The following is a 20,451-nucleotide window of genomic DNA, read 5'->3' as shown; positions in this document are numbered from 1 at the left end:
TGAAAGGAGTGCATAGTACAGCCGATTGTCTGGAGAGAGAAGTACTGAGTAGATAGCGAAGATGGTTGTCAAGAATTGTCACAGGGCCTTGATAGGCAGGTGGGCTGAGGAATGGTTAAAGGGGTTTAATACAGATAAGTGAGAGGTATTGCATTTTAGGAAGCCTAACCAGGCTAGGACTTACACAGCAAATGGCAGGGCTCTGGGGAGTATTGTAGAGCAAGGGGATCTCGGAGTGCAGGCACAAGGTCCTTGAAAGTGGTATCAGAGGTAGATGGGGTAGTCCAGAAGGCTTTCAGCACATCGGCCGTCATCAGTCAGAGTATTGAAGTTTTCAGATGCAAAAAGAACTATATAGAAATTGAAGGCCTTCACCACCCTATCTATCTGTGACACCACTTTCAAGTAACTGTGTAACTCAATAAATAGGAATCTAACCTCGGTGTCATTGTTATCCATATATTTCAGGGATGAGTTTAGGCCAGGGAGATGGCAATTGCAATGGGCCTGTATGACAGTAGGTGAATGCAATGGATCTGAGGACCTGGCCATCTACCCTCTCCGGACTTGTGCTCTCTGTGCGGTCACTCCCAGGAAGGCCGATCTGTTGTGAGTGTAACCGTGGGTACCAGTGCCATCTGAGGGTGTTCGGGCTGGTGACATCGTTACACTGACCTTCTGTTCAAAATGAGCATAGAATACATTAAGCTCTTGAGAAAGGATGCATTTTTGACAGAGATACTGCTCCACTTTGCTTTGCAACTAGCTATTTCCATGCAAGCCCTGCCACAATTGTTGTGTCTATATGGTCTTTCTAGTGGGAAACGTTACCATTTTAAAATATTTGATAGATTTATGTACATTCATTGACAATTGCTTTGGGAGGATATAATTAATATTTAGTGTATGTCCTTGTGCCTCTTCCTGTATTGCACATTGTTTTGACATGCTCTCTTACAAATACGGATACATCTTGTGAGATGGTGTGTTGGGTGAAGTCAGAGAGAAAAGCCTAGTTCCCAAATGTCCGCCATGTTCAGACAGTTCTGATAAGATTTAGCATGGCAGCACCATGTTGAAATATCTATTTGTGATGGAATTGTCCCGCATACACAGTGTTGGTCCCTGCTCACCCAATGAATCCCCAACTAAACTGCTATATGTATCAGATATTATAACTTAATTAGTGAGCATGAAATGGGACTTGTTTATTCTTGACCAAAAAAAATCTGGTAATAATTTTATCATAAGCAGTGGGAGTGCGCTGGATTTCTAACTTGGTTTGCATTACCTGGAAGAATGCAGCGGGATAGATTTCTTGCTTGTTCAACTACTATCTGTCTTCATGGTCACTGTTAATTAATGCTTTCTCCAACATGTGGTATTCATCATTTGCTGCTTTTAATAGGAAATGGCAATTACTGCCATGAAATTTGCAGCCAAACAATCCTAATATTATCCCACACAGGATGAATTGCAGGATTAATTGAATGGATGCAGCCATGAATTGAAAATGACATTAAGTCAAGCTTTGTAGCTCACAGGTCCCATGCAATACCACTCAATTTAAGCAGAAAACATGATCATTAAGCTGTACTGAGAACCTAGTAAAATAATTGGCAGGCAATGAATATGAGAGATGTGCTTTTGTGTTGTCATGATAGTAATACATCACTTTTTCACATCTGGTCCCAAGGCCAATACAGAATTTGATTATTTACCTGAATAATTACGGTATGCTTTTTGGTTAGAAATGTAATATGACAGCATTTATTTATAAAAAACTGTTTTGGCCGAATTTGGTCTTGCTACTAACTTTTTGAGTTGATGGATATATTTTAATAAGACCATTGGCAGTAGTGGCTGACAGGGAATTTGAGAAAGTCTCTCTTCCCATGTCCCACTTCAGTACTGCCACTTCTGCTTCACTGCTTATTATATTTTGTATCTAGGTTCAATAGGGCTGAGTGGCTGCAGGAGACATATATTTCTATTTCCACTGGGCAGGTTCTTTCTAATGCCAAACATGTTTTTTTAGCGACATATTTAAATGATTGCAATGGTCATGATATTCCTTGGCTCACATTCCAAGTGTTAACGTCAGGATTTGCACTCAGGATTACAGGTTATGATGACTTCTCAGCAAGACCATGTACAGAAATTTAAATCTGTTGTCTATTGGCAGAGGACTTGCATGTAGCCTTTTTGTGAAGTTGTACAGGACGTACATAACCTTTAAGTGTAGGAAGGAACTGCAGATGCTGGTTTAAACTGAAGATGGCCACAAAATGCTGGAGTAACTCAGCGGGACAGGCAGCATCTCTGGAGAGAAGGAATGGGTGACATTTTGGATCGAGACCCTTCTTCAAACTGATGTTAGGGGAGAGTGAATCTGCCTACAGACAGGAAGTGACACAGCTGCCGTCCTGGTGCCATCGCAACAACGTGGAGCTCAATGCTCTTAAGATGGTGGAATTGATTGTAGACTTCAGGAGAGCTCCCCCTCCCCTACCCCCAGTCACGTCTGTGGAGTCATTTAAGTTCCTTGGAACCATTATCTCCAGGGACCTTAAATAGGGGGCCATCATCGACTACACAGTTAAAAAGGCCCAACAGAGAATGTACTTCCTGCGGCAGCTGAGAAAACACAATCTGCAACAGGCAATGATGGTCCAGTTTTATACAGCCATCATAGAGTTTGTCCTCACCTTCTCCATCATGGTCTGGTTTGGCTCAGCCACCAAGCATGGCATCCGGAGGCTGCAGCGCATCGTTCGATCAGCCAAGAAACCTTCCCCCCATCGATGAACTGTACACTGCAAGGGCCAGGAAGTGAGCGGGTAAGATCATCTCGGACCCCTCGCACCCTGGCCACAAATTCTTTGAAGCACTTCCCTCTGGAAGGCAACTCCGGATTGTCAAAGCTGCCACTGCCATACATAATAACAGCTTTTTTTCCATGAGCAGTAGCTCCACTCAATAACCAAAAGTCTGCAGCCTCCTTTTGCTCTGGCATTTTATTTAATTCACATGTTTAAACTATAATGTTTTATTTTTAATTGTGTACTGTATATCGTGTTGTTACTTGCGAACAAAGCACCATCTTGCAGATGACGCAAACATTTGTGGAATTGAACATAGGGCAGATGGTCACATGATACAGCAGGATATAGATCGAATGGAAACTTGGGTAAAGATGGAATTTAGTCCAGACAAGTGTGAACTTCATTCACTTTGGAACTCAAATTCTAGTACAACATTGGATAGAATACATTTAGTGTTTGGGTACACTTCTGCTTGACACTTATCTCTCAGGAGGATGCAGTTGCAAGAGAGAGAATGCAAAAAAGATTCTCCTGGAATGGAGAGCTGCAGTTACAAAGAGAGATTACATTGGGTGTAATCTCTCTCGAATGTAGGAATCTAAGTGGTAACCATAGATGCTGCCTCATCCGCTGAGTTTCTCCAGCATTTTGTGTCTCCCCTCAGTAATTAGAACTGCATTGCCTAAAGGTGGCAGTCAGTGTTCACTTCCCAAGTTCCTTATGTGAAACATTGGGCCAAAAGTACTTTTTTTAGTCAGTCTTTTGAATGATTAAAAGGTTTACAACTTGGAACATTTTTGCAGGAATTGAGTAAAAGCAGTGGGTAGAATTTGTTATGCATCATGCCCTGTTTTTTTACTCTGAGCGGTAAACGTATAGAATGCTTTGTCATGGAGTCACACAGATGAAAACACCCATTCCCAAAACACCTAATCCCAAACTAAAACCACTTTATTTTCCCCACATACCCCTCAACCCCCCACAGATTCTTGCACCCACCTGCACAAGACAGGCAATTAATCTGTGAACCTTATTCATCATTGGGAAGTGAAAAGAAACAGGAGCATCCAGGGAAAACCCATGAGGTCACAAAAAGAACATAAAACTCCACATAATAGCTAATCTTCTAGATTTTTTTAGGATGTAACTAGGAAAATGGACAAGGGAGAGCCAGTGGATGTAATTTACCTGGACTTTCAGAAAGCATTTGATAAGGTCCCACATAGGAGATTAGTGGGCAAAAATAGGGCACATGGTATTGGGGGTAGAGTGCTGACATGGATAGAAAATTGGTTGGCAGACAGGAAACAAAGAGTAGAGATTAACGGGTCCCTTTCAGAATGGCAGGCAGTGACTAGTGGGTACAGCAAGGCTCGGTGCTGGGACCGCAGCTATTTACAATATACATTAATGATTTAGGTGAAGGGATTCAAAGTAACATTAGCAAATTTGCAGACGAAACAAAGCTGGGTGGCAGTGTGAACTATGAGGAGGATGCTATGAGAATGCAGGGTGAATTGGACAAGTTGGGTGAGGGGGCAGATGCATGGCATATGCAGTTTATTGTGGATAAATGTGAGATTATCCACTTTGGTAGCAAAACCAGGAAGGCAGATTAATATTTGAATGGTGTCAAGTTGGGAAAAGGGGAAGTACAATGGGATCTGGGGGTCCTTGTTCATCAGTCAATGAAAGTAAACATGCAGGTACAGCAGGCAGTGAAGAAAGCGAATGGCATGTTGGCCTTTTTTAGAAGAGTTGAGTATAGGAGCAAAGAGGTCCTTCTGCAGTTGTACAGGGCCCTAGTGAGACTATACCTGGAGTATTGAGTGCAGTTTTGGTCCCCTAATTTGAGGAAGGACATTATTGCTATTGAGGGAGTGCAGCGTAGGTTTACAAGGTTAAATCCCGGGATGGCGGGACTGTCGTATCCGGAGAGAATGGAGTGGCTGGGCTTGTATACTCTGGTGTTTCGAAGGATGAGAGGGGATCTTATTGAAACATATAAGATTATTAAAGGTTTGGACATGCTAGAGGCAGGAAACATGTTCCCGATGTTGGGGGAGTCCAGAACCAGGGGCCACAGTTTAAAAATAAGTGGTGAGCCATTTAGAACAGAGATGAGTTAACACTTTTTCACACAAAGAATTGTGAGTCTGTGGAATTCTCTGCCGCAGAGGGCGATGGAGGCTGGTTCTCTGGATACTTTCAAGAGAGAGGTAGACAGGGCTCTTAAAAATAGCGGAGTCAGGGGATATGGGAAGAAGGAAGGAACGGAGTACTGATTGTGGATGATCAGCCATGATCACATTGAACGGTGGTGCTGGCTCGAAGGGCCGAACAGCCTACTCCTGCACCTATTGTTTATTGTCTATTGTCTAAGAGGGAGTGGGGTTTCGAGAAGGATACACTTGGTAGGCTGAATAGTTTGCTCTCTTCCTTGATTTGCATTACTTTTCATCTCTGTGGACTTTAATAATTGTGCATTGCTCGACAGAGTCTGAGAGGAGATGCAAAGAACACAAATCCACCATCCTTTCTTATAGTTCTTATTAATAAAGCAAAATAGATCTATCTCTGAATTTACATGACAGATGATGTAACTGAGGTGGACCCCAGAGGTAATTATGAGATTGATTATTTTTTAAATTACCTCCTGTATTTTCCTGGCTCTGTGATGAGTGTGTTTGAGAGAGTGAGACTTCTTGCATGTTTGTATTCAAAGACTGATGGAGGGAAGCAACAAAGGTCTTAACCATAATAACCCAGATGCTGCAATCAATTGTTTGAATAGTAACCATAAACACAAAATGCTGAAGTAACTCTGCGGGTCAGACAGCATCTCTGGAGAAAAGGAATAGGTGATAGAAGAAGCATCTGAAGAAAGGTCTCGACCTAAAATGTCACCAATTCCTTTTCTCCAGAGATACTGCCTGACCCTTTGAGTGACTGTAGCTTATTGTGTCTATCTTCAGTTTAAACCAGCATCTACAGTTCCTTCCTTCACAGTACCTCAAACAGTTGTGCTTCTTGTTTTAAACCTTTGATTTATAATTGCTGGGGGAACAACCGCAGTTCCTAATTCTTTTTCTGCCATGTGTGAAATTTTATAAATCTTGAGATTCTTGGGAATTACAAATTAAATAACTTTTTTTTATCATTACATTAATTTAAGGCTTGATAAGTTTCTTGCTTCAAGCGTTCAACCGAAGTACATTTATTTTCAATAAAGCAGCTGCAGTAAAGAAGGGTGAAGCAACGTTGTATTAGTTGAAATAGATAAACAAGATTGCTTAAAAGCTCGGCAACGTTCAATTAGAGAACTCCCTTTGATTCAAATGGAGTACTTCCTCGGTTTGCTGAAAGATTCAGATTCAGATTCAGATTCAATTTTAATTGTCATTGTCAGTGTACAGTACAGAGAAAACGAAATGCATTTAGCATCTCCCTGGAAGAGCGACATAGCAAATGATTTGAATAAATAATAATAAGTGATAATAAGTGTCCGGGGGGTGGGGGGGTGATTGGCAGTCACCGAGGTACGTTGTTGAGTAGAGTGACAGCCGCAGGGAAGAAGCTGTTCCTGGACCTGCTGGTTCGGCAACGGAGAGACCTGTAGCGCCTCCCGGATGGTAGGAGGGTAAACAGTCCATGGTTGGGGTGAGAGCAGCCCTTGACGATGCTGAGCGCCCTCCGCAGACAACGCTTGCTTTGGACAGACTCAATGGAGGGGAGCGAGGAACCGGTGATGCGTTGGGCAATTTTCACCACCCTCTGCAATGCTTTCCGGTCGGAGACAGAGCAGTTGCCATACCATACTGTGATGCAGTTGGTAAGGATGCTCTCGATGGTGCAGCGGTAGAAGTTCACCAGGATCTGAGGAGACAGATGGACCTTCTTCAGTCTCCTCAGGAAGAAGAGACGCTGGTGAGCCTTCTTGATCAGAGTTGAGGTATTGTGGGTCCAAGAGAGGTCATCGGAGATGTTGACTCCCAGGAACCTGAAGCTAGAAACACGTTCCACCTCCGTCCCGTTAATGTGGATGGGGGTGTGCGTGCCGCCCCTGGACTTCCTGAAGTCTACAATGAGCTCCTTGGTCTTCTTGGAGTTAAGGGCCAGGTTGTTGTCAGCGCACTATGCTGCTAAGTGCTGGACCTCCTCCCTGTAGGCCGACTCATCGTTGTTGCTGATGAGGCCAATCACCGTTGTATCATCTGCATACTTGATGATGGTGTTAGTACCATGTACAGGTGTGCAGTCATAGGTGAAGAGGGAGTAGAGGAGGGGGCTCAGCACACAGCCCTGTGGAACGCCGGTGTTCAGGGTGAGGGTTGAAGAGGTGTGCTTGTCTAACCTAACAGACTGGGGTCTGTTGGTTAGAAAGTCCAGTATCCAGTTGCAGAGGGAGGGGTCGATGCCCAGGTTACCGAGTTTGGAGAAAGGTGGAAATCATAATGCCTGTTGGCATAATCTTCCACTTCTCTTCAAATGTGGGAGTGTCGTTCGATTGCACGTCTCACACCACAGTTCAAAAAATGGGAGAAGGATAATCCAGGGAAGCCACTCTGACCAGTATTAGTGAACCTTCACGGTCAATAATTCAATTCAACATTAATTGCAACTTGAAAACGTGTAGGCTCATAAATTAACAATTTGTTAAAAGCAGATTATGTTTGACTGTGTTGTATTCTTGTCAGTAACAAAGGCTGAAGGAAGGAATTGAGTGCTTATCAGTCATAAGGACTTTCAGAGGGCAGAGAGCAGCTGAGGACATCCTAATAAATGCTACATGCAGGCAGATTCAGGAAAAAAATATTTCTAAATGTCTAATTGTTACATTGTCAAAGCATCTCCTGATGACAATATTTTTGCAGATTATTTCACACAATAACATATATGAATGATATAATCACAAGCAAGCTGGGCCAAAAATATTGAGAAAAGTCTGCAACATTTATCTTGTGTAACAATCTTCTGAATAAAGACCTGTCTAACAAATTCACAGATATGATGGAATGTTCAGTTCTTGCATTCAGACGATCAGCAATGGTCCGATCCCATCTAAGCTGCAGGTATTTTAGAATGCTTGAAGAAATAAGATTTGATAAGCACACAAGGTAGATCCCTCTCATGTCTAACTTTAAAATTACGCAATTTAATTTGTGCAATCAACATTTTAGACATGCTGACATAGAACAACGAGATATCCTTTTAGCTGCCGCCAAAGCAAACCAAGTTGTAAATCATATTTCTTGTATCTATTTAAAGTTATAAATCTTTCAACAAAGATTGATGTATGAATATGTCTGAAGAAGGGTTTCGGCCCGAAACGTCGCCTATTTCCTTCGCTCCATAGATGCTGCTGCACCCGCTGAGTTTCCCCAGCAATTTTGTGTACCTTTGATGTATGAATATGCTTTTTGATATTTTTGGTTCCCACAGTTTGAGAATAGTTCAAGTAGATTTAGGGCACAATGTGCAGCAGTTAGTGCTGCTGCTCAGAGCTCGAGCAACCTGGTTTATTTTGACCTTGGTTGTTGTTTGTGTGAAGTTGGGATGTTCTCCTTTTGATCACATACATTCCCCTTGGCACTCTACTTCCTCCACACCCCAAAGATTTGTTCGTAGGTTAATTGTTCTCTATAAGTTGCCCCTAATGTAGGTAGGTGGCTGGAAAATCTGGGGTGGGGTAATTGATGGGCATGTGTTGAGGTTGTGGGGAATTAGTGGGGGAATGGGACTGTTCTGAGATGTGGCCTGGACTCGAGGGGCTGCATTTTGTCGTCTATGGTCAATCCCCGCATATTAACACACCACACACGCACACACACACACACACACACACACACACACACACACACACACACACACACACACACACACACACACACACACACACACACACACACACACACACACACCACCACCACCACCACCCCCCCCCCCCCCCCCCCCCCCCCCCCCCCCCCCCACACACACACACACAAATCTGTACGGTGTTGGAGGAAACTGAAGACCCACAAAGGTGATGGGGGAAACGTACAAACTCCGGCACTGCAAGCGCTGTGAGGCAGCAAATCTACCGCTGTGCCACCGTGACGCCAATGTTCTGAGATTTCTATTGGGGAGGTGAAATAAGGAATTTTGAGCTCACAATTGCAATTTCCTGCTGTTGCTTGGTTTCACCCTCGTGACAAATTACGCACCCATTAAGTTTAAATTTAAAGCAGCTGATCAGGTTTCTTTAACTGGCATATTGTCTCAATTTATTACTTCAGAAAGAAAGCCTTGGAATATTTGTAATGCAGAATAAAAGTGGGAGGATGGTACCAGAAGGAATGTTTGTTCCTTGGTTGTGAAGCATTGTTTAGGTATATGAGGAAACGTTGTATTCCATTTACTTTTCATCCATTAACTAACTGGAAGTTGGAAATTTGTTTGCTAAGGATAGCGAGAAGCAATGGGTGTGAGTGGGAAAAAATAATATATATGAAGGACTGGAGCAACAGAACCTGGGTGACCAGGACTTGGTGCTGATATTTCCTTTTCCTAGGTGGGGAACAACCACACTAATGCATGTTGACAAGTTGAATTCTGAAGGATTTAGTCAGCAAACTCGTCACTCACGTAAGTCACTGAATCCATGTTAACATTCACACAGTTTGCAGAATCCCCACACATAGAAACATAGTCAAGGGACATTTAAATGCTTTTCAAGTTGATATAAATAATTTGTTTAAAGTCAGCAATTGTTTTTAAATGTGCTAGAGAAAATATGCTCGGCCAACTGTGAGGTAAAGCTAATGGGATTTATGTGAAGTGTACCTTGGCTCAGAGCAGCGAGTCACTGTTCTGTTGCTGCCTCTGGGCTCAATGCTGGCACATGAGCAGCTGATTACAGGCAGCTCCCTTTGGAATTATCAGCTGTTAGTCAGCATGATTCCACTGCTAAACATTCACAGAGCAGTTTTAACCTTTAGATGAAGTGTTGCAATTGGTTTGCATCTCAGGACTGCTCTGCAGTACAGCCATGGTACTATTTTAACTACTTCCAAATTCCAAATGAACTGATGTATTCCAGCAATTTTTTCTGGATTTGTTTCAATGTAATTCTATACACATGAATAGCTGCATAGAGGCCCAAAATACTACAATGCTGGAATCTGGAGCAAAATATAAACTACTGGAAGACATCAGGAGGTCAAGAGACAAAGGGTAGTCAATGTTTCAGGTCAATATCCTGCGTCAGCTATCGGCAATAGTTGATATACCACATCCAAAATTCTTTGCACTGCAAATATGACTTTCTATTAAGCAGGGTGATACTGCAATTGACTGTGAAAAAAATATTACGCTCTTCCTATGAAGGTGGAAGATTTATGGAATTAATGCAATTCTGCTCAGGTGCTAGCAAAGAATTTGAGACATTTACATATTTCTGAGGTGCTTTTTTACATGAGCATTATAAGAAATTGATAAAGTCCCATTTGGAGAAATTGAAACAAATCCAGCTAGAGTGTTGTTTTAAGAAGCCATCTTGCAGGATGAAGGAAAGGTCGGGAAATTAAGGGAAGAACTGCAGAGCATGGAGCTTGGCCTTCAGTGGATCAGGGATGAACAAACTCGCAGTTGGAGAAGCACAGACAATGCAAATATTTCAAAGAAGAAAGTGATTTCAGCAGCAGGGACGAACAAAGCCATGGAAGGATTTGAAAACCCTTTCTTGAATTAGCATGAATGTGTTTTTTATTTGAAATTGCTACTTACTTTCCTTGAATGTGATAAGGTGGTGTTGCCCTACGTGTGATTGTGATGGACCAAAATTGAATAATCATAGATTCTGAAAGTCCGATTCAGGGTTATAATCAGAACGGATTAGACTTCTATGCTGATTGCTGTTCACTTTTTGTTTGAACAACTTAAGTGGCTCTTCAGGGACAGTTTCTTCCCAGCTTTTTATCAGGCAACTGAATCATCCTACCACAACCTGAGAGAGAACTACTATCTACCTCTCTGATGACGCTCGGACTATCCATGATTGGACTTTGCTGGGTTTACCTGTAAAGGAGCTCCTTTAAGCTTCCCCCCCAGTCTAGTTCAGTCAAAAAAGCACTGTCAAGCACTGGAACAACTAATCTTTATTTTTGGATTACAAATTCCCCTATACGGTACCTGAACCACTGCTGGTTCAATCCTTGTATCTGCCTGGCCAAGCCCTTCAGCCTCGTGCAAGCAGAAACACTCCAAAAGGTCACGCAGTCCTAAGAGGTCTTCCAGAAGATCGACAAAGGACCTCGTGGGGGCTGCCTTTTATAGGTCGCCGAACATTGAGGGGCCGAACTACGAAGGGAGGGTCTCTTTACAATCCAATCAAACATATTTTTTTTTTTTTTTTGTTTATTTTATTAGAAGTTAATACAATACAAAACAATACAGTGGCACCTAATTTTAGGTGCCAACTATGTCATACCGTAATCCATTCTATGTACAACCTCTAGTTTATGTTATGAGTAGGGAAGACAAGAAAAAGAAAACAATAGAAAGGGGAAAGAGTGGAAAATAGATGGTAGAGAGTAGAAAAATGTGAAGTGTGGATATAAAAAATAAAAATAAAAAAATAAAATAAAAAAGAAAAGGTGGAAAGTAGAAATAGAAGAAAAGGCCCCTTAAAAGAGAATTTTTCAAATCTATATTCGGAGATGTAGATCTATCCACGTCATGAACTGAAATCAGCAATCCTTATGGTACCGCTGCATCACATGATTCCAAAAAGTCGATGAAAGGAGACCAACTCCTTAAGAATTGGTCATATTTATCTATTAGTCGGAGTCTCATTTCTTCAAGGCGTGCTATGTCCATCATATTCCTAATCCACATTTTAACAGTTGGTATGGTTAATCAAACATATTAATGACAACAATACATTATTGACAAAATCCCCCTTACATTGTTTCAGGAGAAGTTTCTGGAAGAAGCTAACTTAACTTGAATAATGCAACATTTCCCCTGGAATCCAAACAAACCTGCCAGGGGCTCAACACTTTGGCCAATCAACAAACGGCAGGACAACTGTCTAGCAACATTACTTACAATGCTGTTTGCAGTAATCCAATCAACTTCATGCATTTTACGCTTCCTTCGAGGTCCTCTGCAGAAATCCCATTCATTCTGTCAATTGAAGAGATACTCGTACATTTCTTATCTGCAACATTGATCTGGGACCTAGACTTACTGGCACCATTCAGAAGCTTGTCTCATTTCTACAGAGTACATCAGACTTGACCAAAATGGCCTAACAATACATGAGTCCTTTACTGATTTTTGGTGCTATTACTGCTCTGTTTTAGCCAGGATTTACATACCTTGCACTAAACGTTATTCCCTTATCATGTATCTATACACTGTAAATGGATCGCTTGTAATCATGTATTGACTTTCTGTTGACTGGTTTGCACGCAACAAAAGCTTTTCACTGTACCTCAGTACATTGGACGATAAACAAAACTGAACTTCTTATAGTTTTTAATTGAACAACCTGTGACCTTTACAAAGTATCGGAACACTACACAAGATCCTTTCCCAAGTTTCCTAGTTTTTACTAGCTTTTGAATTTTCCAGTTTTGTGAATTGTCAGAAGTCACAGAGGAATTGGAGGAAAAGGATAGTTAATGTTAGAAAATAGATCTCTGTCTGTCTCGGTGACTGTCTGTTGGTCTGTCTCCCTTTCACACTCCCTCAGAAACACTTTCTCACACAGACACACACCACATACTCACTCCTCCCCTCGTGTGTTGTATGTTTAAAGGGCCATTGGTTTCCTCGTAGTATCCTGGAAAATTAAATGTTGGTCAATATCGGGCTCCATGAACCTCTAGCTGCCTTTATCGTAGAGCTGCCAGCCCCATAAATGTTGATGAAGATTGTCAGACTTAATGGATATATGGCCACAGTTCATGGCTTTCGAGTTGCAAAATGTTTAAAAATCAATTTGTCCCTGATCTCTGTAATTAGAGTAAATCGTCCTCTTTATAACGGACTTTGGTTGTAGCGAACCCAAGGTTCTAGATCCACTGGGAAGGCTATTAGCATTGACAAGACATTGAAATTGACAAGCAATCGCTTTGATCGGCACTTTACCCTTTACACATCAGTTTAGTTTATTGTCAAGTGTACCGAGGTACAGTGAAAAGCTTTTGTTGCAGTTAACCCTGTTAAACAATAAAACAAACAGCCTTTAGCATTTTTAGCTTGCAGTAACAAAAATATATTTCTAGCTGTTAAAAGGAACTTTGTACACTCAGCAGTTTAAGGGCCTGTCCCACTTATGCAACCTTTTCGGCGACTGCCGGCACCCGTCATAGGTCGCCAAAAATGTTCAACATGGTGACCTCTCACGACCATACAGGCGACCCCCTGATGACATGTCCCCTGGTGACATCCCGCTATACCCACGTTGTGGTGAGGGCGGTCCCACTGGGCTCTCAGTGGCGGCACTCCAGTATTCTGACCCGACTCCCGGGCACTGATGTCAATGCGGCAAAAACCCTTACTCAGTTACAGCAGACAATAACGTCAATAACAGATACCATTCCCCCCCCCTGCGGTCCATTGTAATGAAGGTTTGCTGTATGATATTCTGAGCAGGCATTCATTATATTGAGTTAAACTTGTTTGAATATTGATGTGAACTCCAGCGATGCCAGATGTCTTGGTCATGATCAGATGCTTATTAATGCTGTATGATCTTGGAATTTAGTGTTTTTGGAAGATGCTGTAAAGAAGTGGTTGCCTTTGAGGACTGCTCTGGATTAATGAAATGTGACTGTTTACTTTGTTGCAGAGCCAGTGCTTACCTATGTCAAACAGCTGGAGACTAGAGTCAAGCAGCTTGAGGAAGAAAACCGAATGTTACCCCAGGTGAGTCTTGACTTTGTTCATTGCAGTCTGTGAAGTCTTATGCTTTCAGCTCTTCTTAGAGAGAGCCTGTGGAAATGGTGTTATATTTGAACTACTGGTTAGTTTAGATACCACACTATCAAAACTACCACAATTTAGGGGTTTAGAATAATTTTAGTGCTTTATACACCATGGAGAAAGTTTGATGTTTTAACCCCTGTCCCACTTTCATGACCTAATTGGCGACCTCTGCCGAGTTTGCCCTTGATTCATACTCGCAGCATGGTCACCACGAGGTCGCAGGAGGTCGTAGGAGGTCTTCGTAACTCTTCCTCATGCTCGTGAGTGGTCTCCGCATACTCGTGGCCTCAAGTAGGTCGCGGCATTTTTTCCAGCCTGATAAAAAATGTCCACAAGTAAAAAAAAGGTTGGCATGGAACAAATTGATACTTTTTACTTGTAGGTAGGTCGTAGTAGGTCGTGATGGTAGTCGTAGGTCGGTAACAGGCCCGAGAAAAAAAATGCAAACGTGACATAATTTTATCAAGTGATAATTTTCCACTCGTAGCTAGTCGTAGCTGGTATTAAGTGTGGAAGACTAAGGTCGAGGGGGGTCGTAGAGGTTGTAGACATAGTCATAGGAGGTTGTAGACATAGTCGTTGGAGGTCTTTTACTTCGGCGAGTAAACACAACCTTGGACATTTTTTTCAGCTCGTCTAGGGTCTTCATAACTCGTGGATTAGGTCGTCCAAGTGAGGCAGGCCCTTAACTACGTTGCAGTAACACCTTGAAGCATTGTCTTTGTGTTGTTTTCATTAGCCATTCTAGGCTCTTTGTCATAGTAGATTTCTGCTTTGAAATGAATTCCAGAAACCTATTGTGCAAGTTGTCAAAGCCCTCAGCCTGCATAGGATTGTGCAAGCTACAACTATTTTGTTGACTGTGGTCCCCTAAATTTGCCTTCTGCCGCTCTAGAATCTGAGCAATTAAATAAAATATGTTTTTCACAGTTTATCACAATTTGCAGCCAATCCAGTCAAGTGTGATTGCAATTTACTATTGTGACTTCAGAAATTAAGCAATCAATTTGCACACAATCATGAGGTAAAGACCACATAATATGTTTTGATGATACTGAATGGCAGAAAATTGTTTAGTTTAGTTTAGAGATACAGCACGGAAACAGACCCTTCGGCCCACTGAGTCCATGCCGACCAGTGATCCCTGCACACTAACACTATCCTGCACACACTTGGGACAATTTACAATTTTACCAAGCCATTTAACCTACAAACCTGTATGTCTTTGAAGTGTGGGGGGAAACTGGAGATCCCGGAGAAAACCCACGTGGTCACGGGGAGAACGTGCAAACTCCGTACAGACAGCATCCGCAGTCAGGATCGAACCCGGGTTTCTGGCGCTGTAAGGCAGCAACTCTACATTTGCGCCACCATGTCACCCTTAAAATTGTTGTCCTGGGTACTTTGTAATTGTCCATGAACTTGAAACATTGAAATCTAAACAAATTATCAGAAGATATGAGAAGTGCATGGAAAAGGATTAATAATCTTGTTAAGTTGGCCAATAGCGGACCAGTTATTATCATTACAGGAGAGGAAATTCTGTCTGGCACAAAGCATTGTTCTTACTGTGAGTCATGACAATGGCTGGATTATTTAAAAGTCCTTCGGAGCTCCTAATGGGCCCATAGAGAGGTTTTGACTGTCAAACTGAAAATGTTTCATTATACTATATTTTTTAACAAAGGAATTCACTACTTAACCTTGGTGCACAACTATCCTGAAATGCTCACATTAGCTTAATCACAAATCTATTTTGCCCGGGATGCTTACACTCTGATTGGAATGTTCAGATGCAAAATTGTAATTGCAGCCATGATAAACTTGCTGCTAAATATCAGGAACTAAATCAAAATCAAAATTAAACTAGATTCCGGATGTTAGCAAGTAATGAGGCATCCAAAACCTTAAATTTAAAGCTAACAGTTATTTCCACTTCAAGCAACTTAGGCTGATTTTCAGTTCATCGGCATTAATCTCACCATTGAAATAAAGCATGTTTAGTACACTCACCCTAATGACTTGAAAATGTGTAGAGATCTAACCAAAACAGTTCGACATTTCATATTGGCTATTATGCTTCAACAACACTGTCAATGTCAGAATAAAACCTGAATGGTGGAAATATTGAGCTACTCCGTTTTATTATTTTATTACTATTAGTGAATTAGTGAATATTAAAATTATATTTCACCTATAATTTTTATGTCTACGTAGTTTCTTCCGAGGGAGAATTTAATGTAAGATCAAGGAAAGGTAAATTTCTCTAAGCTAGTTTTTCAGTGAGTGCGAATCTAACTCAGAATGAACACATAACTAGTGATAAAGACTAATGAAACATTAATAGGGCAGAATTAAAGCTCTTTCACAAATTTCCATACTCACCATATGGGCATTAATATGGTAGAATGGATGTACTTTTTTTATTTTCATCTTTTGTAACATTTCATCAGCGTAACTGGAAACTATGGCAACAGGTCGGGGTCTTTCATATTTTAGTTTGTCCCTACAGCAGCATGTGTTTTCAAACGGTATCTGTTCACCTTTGATGTCTGAAGGGATGAGCAATGTTTGGTCTGTGATCAAGAGAAAAGATAGTAATGTGGTTTTGGTGACCTAGTTGGTGGGCTAAGATGAATTTGAGAAGCTGTATCATGTGCATCTTTGTATTGGGAAGAAGCTCAAGCCATGTTTAAAGGAGATAAAATCTAACTTGGGTTCACTTTAATCTGAATGGTTAGTTAATAAACAATAGACTAATTTCTTTCCCTATCTAATGACAATGATTGTAGGCCCAAAATAGCAAATCTTATATTTTGCAAGCAAGGATTTCTTGGAAATGTAATGAAGAGCTGTATAAATGTAAATTAATTCTTCCAAGCTCTCTGCTCACCACCGAATCCAAAGCATTAAATCTCTCGAGAATACTTTGTACAAAGGCTTTAACCTTGAAAAGGAAGTTTTGAACATTTTCCAGCAAGTAACCCTCAACCTTAAAATGTTAAATGATTGCTCGGTGGTTTCTTCCAGTAAAGTGAATCATTTTGTATTCTGTTCCATATTTGCTGCCAGATATCATACGATTGTATATAATTCTTGTCCAAGGGCAGCATGCCATTAAAGCTGTGAGTTGAGGGGTTATGACAGAAGGGTACATTTCAAGTGTTAATGTCGTGTGACGGCCAGTGCATTCAGCTCACATTACTCTTTCACTTATTTCCTTGCTGAGTTTTTAGATTTTTGGCACCGCTGAATGCAAATAAAATGCTTAAACTTCTGAAGTGTAAAATAACACAATGAAATAACTGAAAACATGGAATACTTGGGAATGATTCTGCTTGAAATCTGCCTTGCACATGAGGAAGAATTATATATTGATGACTAATGAGGGCTGTGTTAAACTGACACTTGTTTGTTTGCTTGTCCGATTTGGGTGGTACCATATGGGATGGTAATGGTAGTGCAATGACAGGACTAACAATGCAGAGGCCATAGTTTAAATCCTACCATGGCAACTGTGGAAATAAAATTAATTTAATAATTTTTCATTTGGGCACCATGATCATGGAGCTGTTATCTAGTGAAAACCTATACAGGAGCCAATTGGGAAATGTATCATTCTTATCATGTCCAGCCTATAGGTGATTCTAGATCCACAAATGTGTTTGACTTAAATGTCACATGGTCTGTGGACGAAAAAGCAACTGCTGAAAGGTAAATTAGCAAAATCTGTAAATTCACTCCACTACTATGATCAAACAAGGGATTGAGTGAGGAGTAAATAAGAGCAATAACAGGCATGACTAAAACAATGAGGTTCCAGCCTGACTGCAACACAGGACGATGTGCGTGCTGAACAACAAATACACCATGCAGCAGAAAGACGAAGAATCTCTCAATCATTTGATCAGATCAAAGCTCAGCAATTTTGCCATGTTGATGGTGGGCGGGAGGTCTGTGGGCCTAGCGGGTCTGTTTCCATGCTGTGTGATTCAATGACTATTATTGTGAATGGTAGTAGACAATCGAATAGCTAAAGGGCTGAGGAAGTTCCCAGCACATTCTCACCTGGAGCAATTACTGTGATTACTGGGAATATGGACAGCAGGTCGATTGTGTTGTAATTAATTTATTAGCCAAGTATGTAAAAACATAGGAGGAATTTGATTTGCCATACAGTCATAGCAAAAAAGCAACGAGACACACAACTGCATAAACATTTACATAAACATCCATCACTGTGATGGAAGGCAATAACGTATTATCTTCATCCCTCCTTTTATCCCGTGGTTGGGGCGGTTGAACCATCCACAGTCAGGGTGATCAAACCTCCCGCAGCCGGCGATTGAAGCTCCCGCGATCGGGGCGGTAGAAGCTCCCGCCGTTGGAGCTCCCGAAGTCTCTCCCTAACCAAGGGACCGCGATCTCCACGATGGAAACACTACCATGCTCACATTACCCTCCAAGTCATCTGCCATCCCAACTTGAAAATATGTTGCTGCTCCTTCCTTGCTGGGTCAAAATACCAGAACTCCTGAACAGTGCGAGTGATCTCACCAGAGAGATTGTAGAACTTTGAGTGGTAGTAGGATTGGGCAATTAGAGTTGGGCAATGAATACTGGCCTTGCTAGGGCTGGGAAAAATAACTAAATAATTAATTAATCAAATGGTTATTCATTTGTGTTAGTTTTGCATTTTTTATAACACGATTAGATGAGAATTTATCCTCCGAGCATATCTTTGAACTAAAATAAAAGACCATACTGCTTGAAAAACATACTTCTGCACTATTGTGACCTACATCACCAAAATATCTGAACCCTTATTGTTGATTACTCATGTTTGGCTATTTATTACATGAAATAATGCTCAAGTACTGGCAATGTGATGGTTTAGTCCAACATTTGTTATTTTTTAATATCTCCTCAGTCGTATCATATCAGGATTTATCATTAACATTATGTAGGGAACGGCAGTAGAGCTGTCAAATGATTCTTGTAGTAATGCAGGAATATATTTTTAATGAAAAAATAAAATGAAGAAAGAAATTGATGGTCTTGAAATGTTCCCTCAATCTTTCCCCCTCTGACTTATCGGTAATTAGAATCTTTTAGGCTGGGGTTTTTTTTTTTAACCCTTTTGCTTCCCATAAAATTCTATTTTTGCACTCTAGACTGACTTTACAGACTAAAATTGTCAGGGTGGTTAGTGAAGCCCCCTCTCCCACCAATTAGGACTGAGATGACGAAAAACTGTTTCACCCAGAGATTTGTGAATCTGCGGAATTTCCTGCCACAGAAGGCAGTGGAGGCCAATTCACTGGATGTTTTCAAGAGAGAATTAGATTTAGCTCTTGGGGTTAACGGAATCAAGGGATATGGGGAAAAAGCAGGAATGGGGTACTGATTTTGAATGATCAGCCATGATCATATTGAATGGTGGTGCTGGCTTGATGGACCGAATGGCCTACTCCTGCACCCATTATCTATGTTTTAAATTTCTCAATGGGCGGGGGTGAAGTTGGCCATTTCAGCTGACCGCAGAAGTAATTAATTAATATCTAAATATATCTTGTATGAAACTGAGGCATACAAGATCACAAATTATGAGCTGGGTGAAGGTGATAATTTTGCGGTGATTTTACTGGTCCGTCATAAGGTCATGTGATAGGAGAAGAATTAGGCCATTCGGCCCATCAAGTTTGACATTCAATCATGGCTGATCTAACCCTCTCTCCTAACCGCATTCTGCTGCCTTCTCTCCATTACGCCTGACACCCGTACTAATCAAGAATTTATCTATGTCTGCCGTAAATATATCCATAGTGTTGGCCTCCACAGCCTTCTGTGGAAAATAATTTCACAGATTCACCACCCTCTTGACTAAAGAAATTCCTCCTCATCTCCTTCCTAAAGGAACCTCCTATAATTCTGAGACTTTGACCTCTAGTCCTAGACTCTCCCACTAGTGCAAACATCCTCCACATCCAGGCCTTTCACTACTCGCAGCCAGAGTTCTGAGCCGTTGATCAAAATAAATTAGGTCAAATTGCACTTAACTGCCTGGTCTGTTAAGGAGCCAATATGGACGGACAAATCCTGATGTCCATATCCTGAGAACAAAGAAGTAAACAATATCAGTAGGATTTCTGATGGCAGCCTGATGGATAGTGAGCACTGGGCCTTGTGATCATAATGCCAGTAAACTGCTTGCTGTAGATGAATGCAATGCTGCAGCTTGAACTGACATGAAACAGGAGCAGTATGTATGGCTGAAGGTCTCCCAGCTGACATAATGGACAGTCTGAATCAAGAGGTGACAGCAGAGATAGGAGCATAGTCTTTTATGGCCAAGCCAATTCTGCATCCTATCCAAGAGACACAAATCCTGGAGTAACTCAGCGGGACAAGCAGTATCTCTGGAGAGAAGGGGTTGGACAGGCTAGATGCAGGAAGATTGTTCCCAATGTTGGGGAAGTCCAGAACAAGGGGTCACAGTTTAAGGATAAGGGGGAAATCTTTTAGGACCGAGATGAGAAAAACATTTTTCACACAGAGAGTGGTGAATCTCTGGAACTCTCTGCCACAGAAGGTAGTTGAGGCCAGTTCATTGGCTATATTTAAGAGGGAGTTAGATGTGGCCCTTGTG

General features: G+C 41.4%; 1 protein-coding gene across 1 annotated transcript in view; it reads left to right on the top strand.

Moving 5' to 3' along the window:
- The window catches only part of ccdc85a (coiled-coil domain containing 85A), a 213,699-nt gene that overhangs the window by 179,653 nt on the left and 13,595 nt on the right, over window positions 1–20,451 (top strand). The window contains exon 2 of the mRNA XM_033026362.1: window positions 13,666–13,742. Coding sequence (XP_032882253.1) covers window positions 13,666–13,742 — 77 coding nt within the window. The remainder of the gene's footprint in view (window positions 1–13,665; window positions 13,743–20,451) is intronic.

The sequence above is a fragment of the Amblyraja radiata genome, chromosome 8, assembly GCF_010909765.2.
Source record: "Amblyraja radiata isolate CabotCenter1 chromosome 8, sAmbRad1.1.pri, whole genome shotgun sequence".
Taxonomy (NCBI): Eukaryota; Metazoa; Chordata; class Chondrichthyes; order Rajiformes; family Rajidae; genus Amblyraja; species Amblyraja radiata.
Note: the sequence above shows the minus strand (reverse complement) of the source record. Positions and strands in the feature narration are given on the sequence as shown.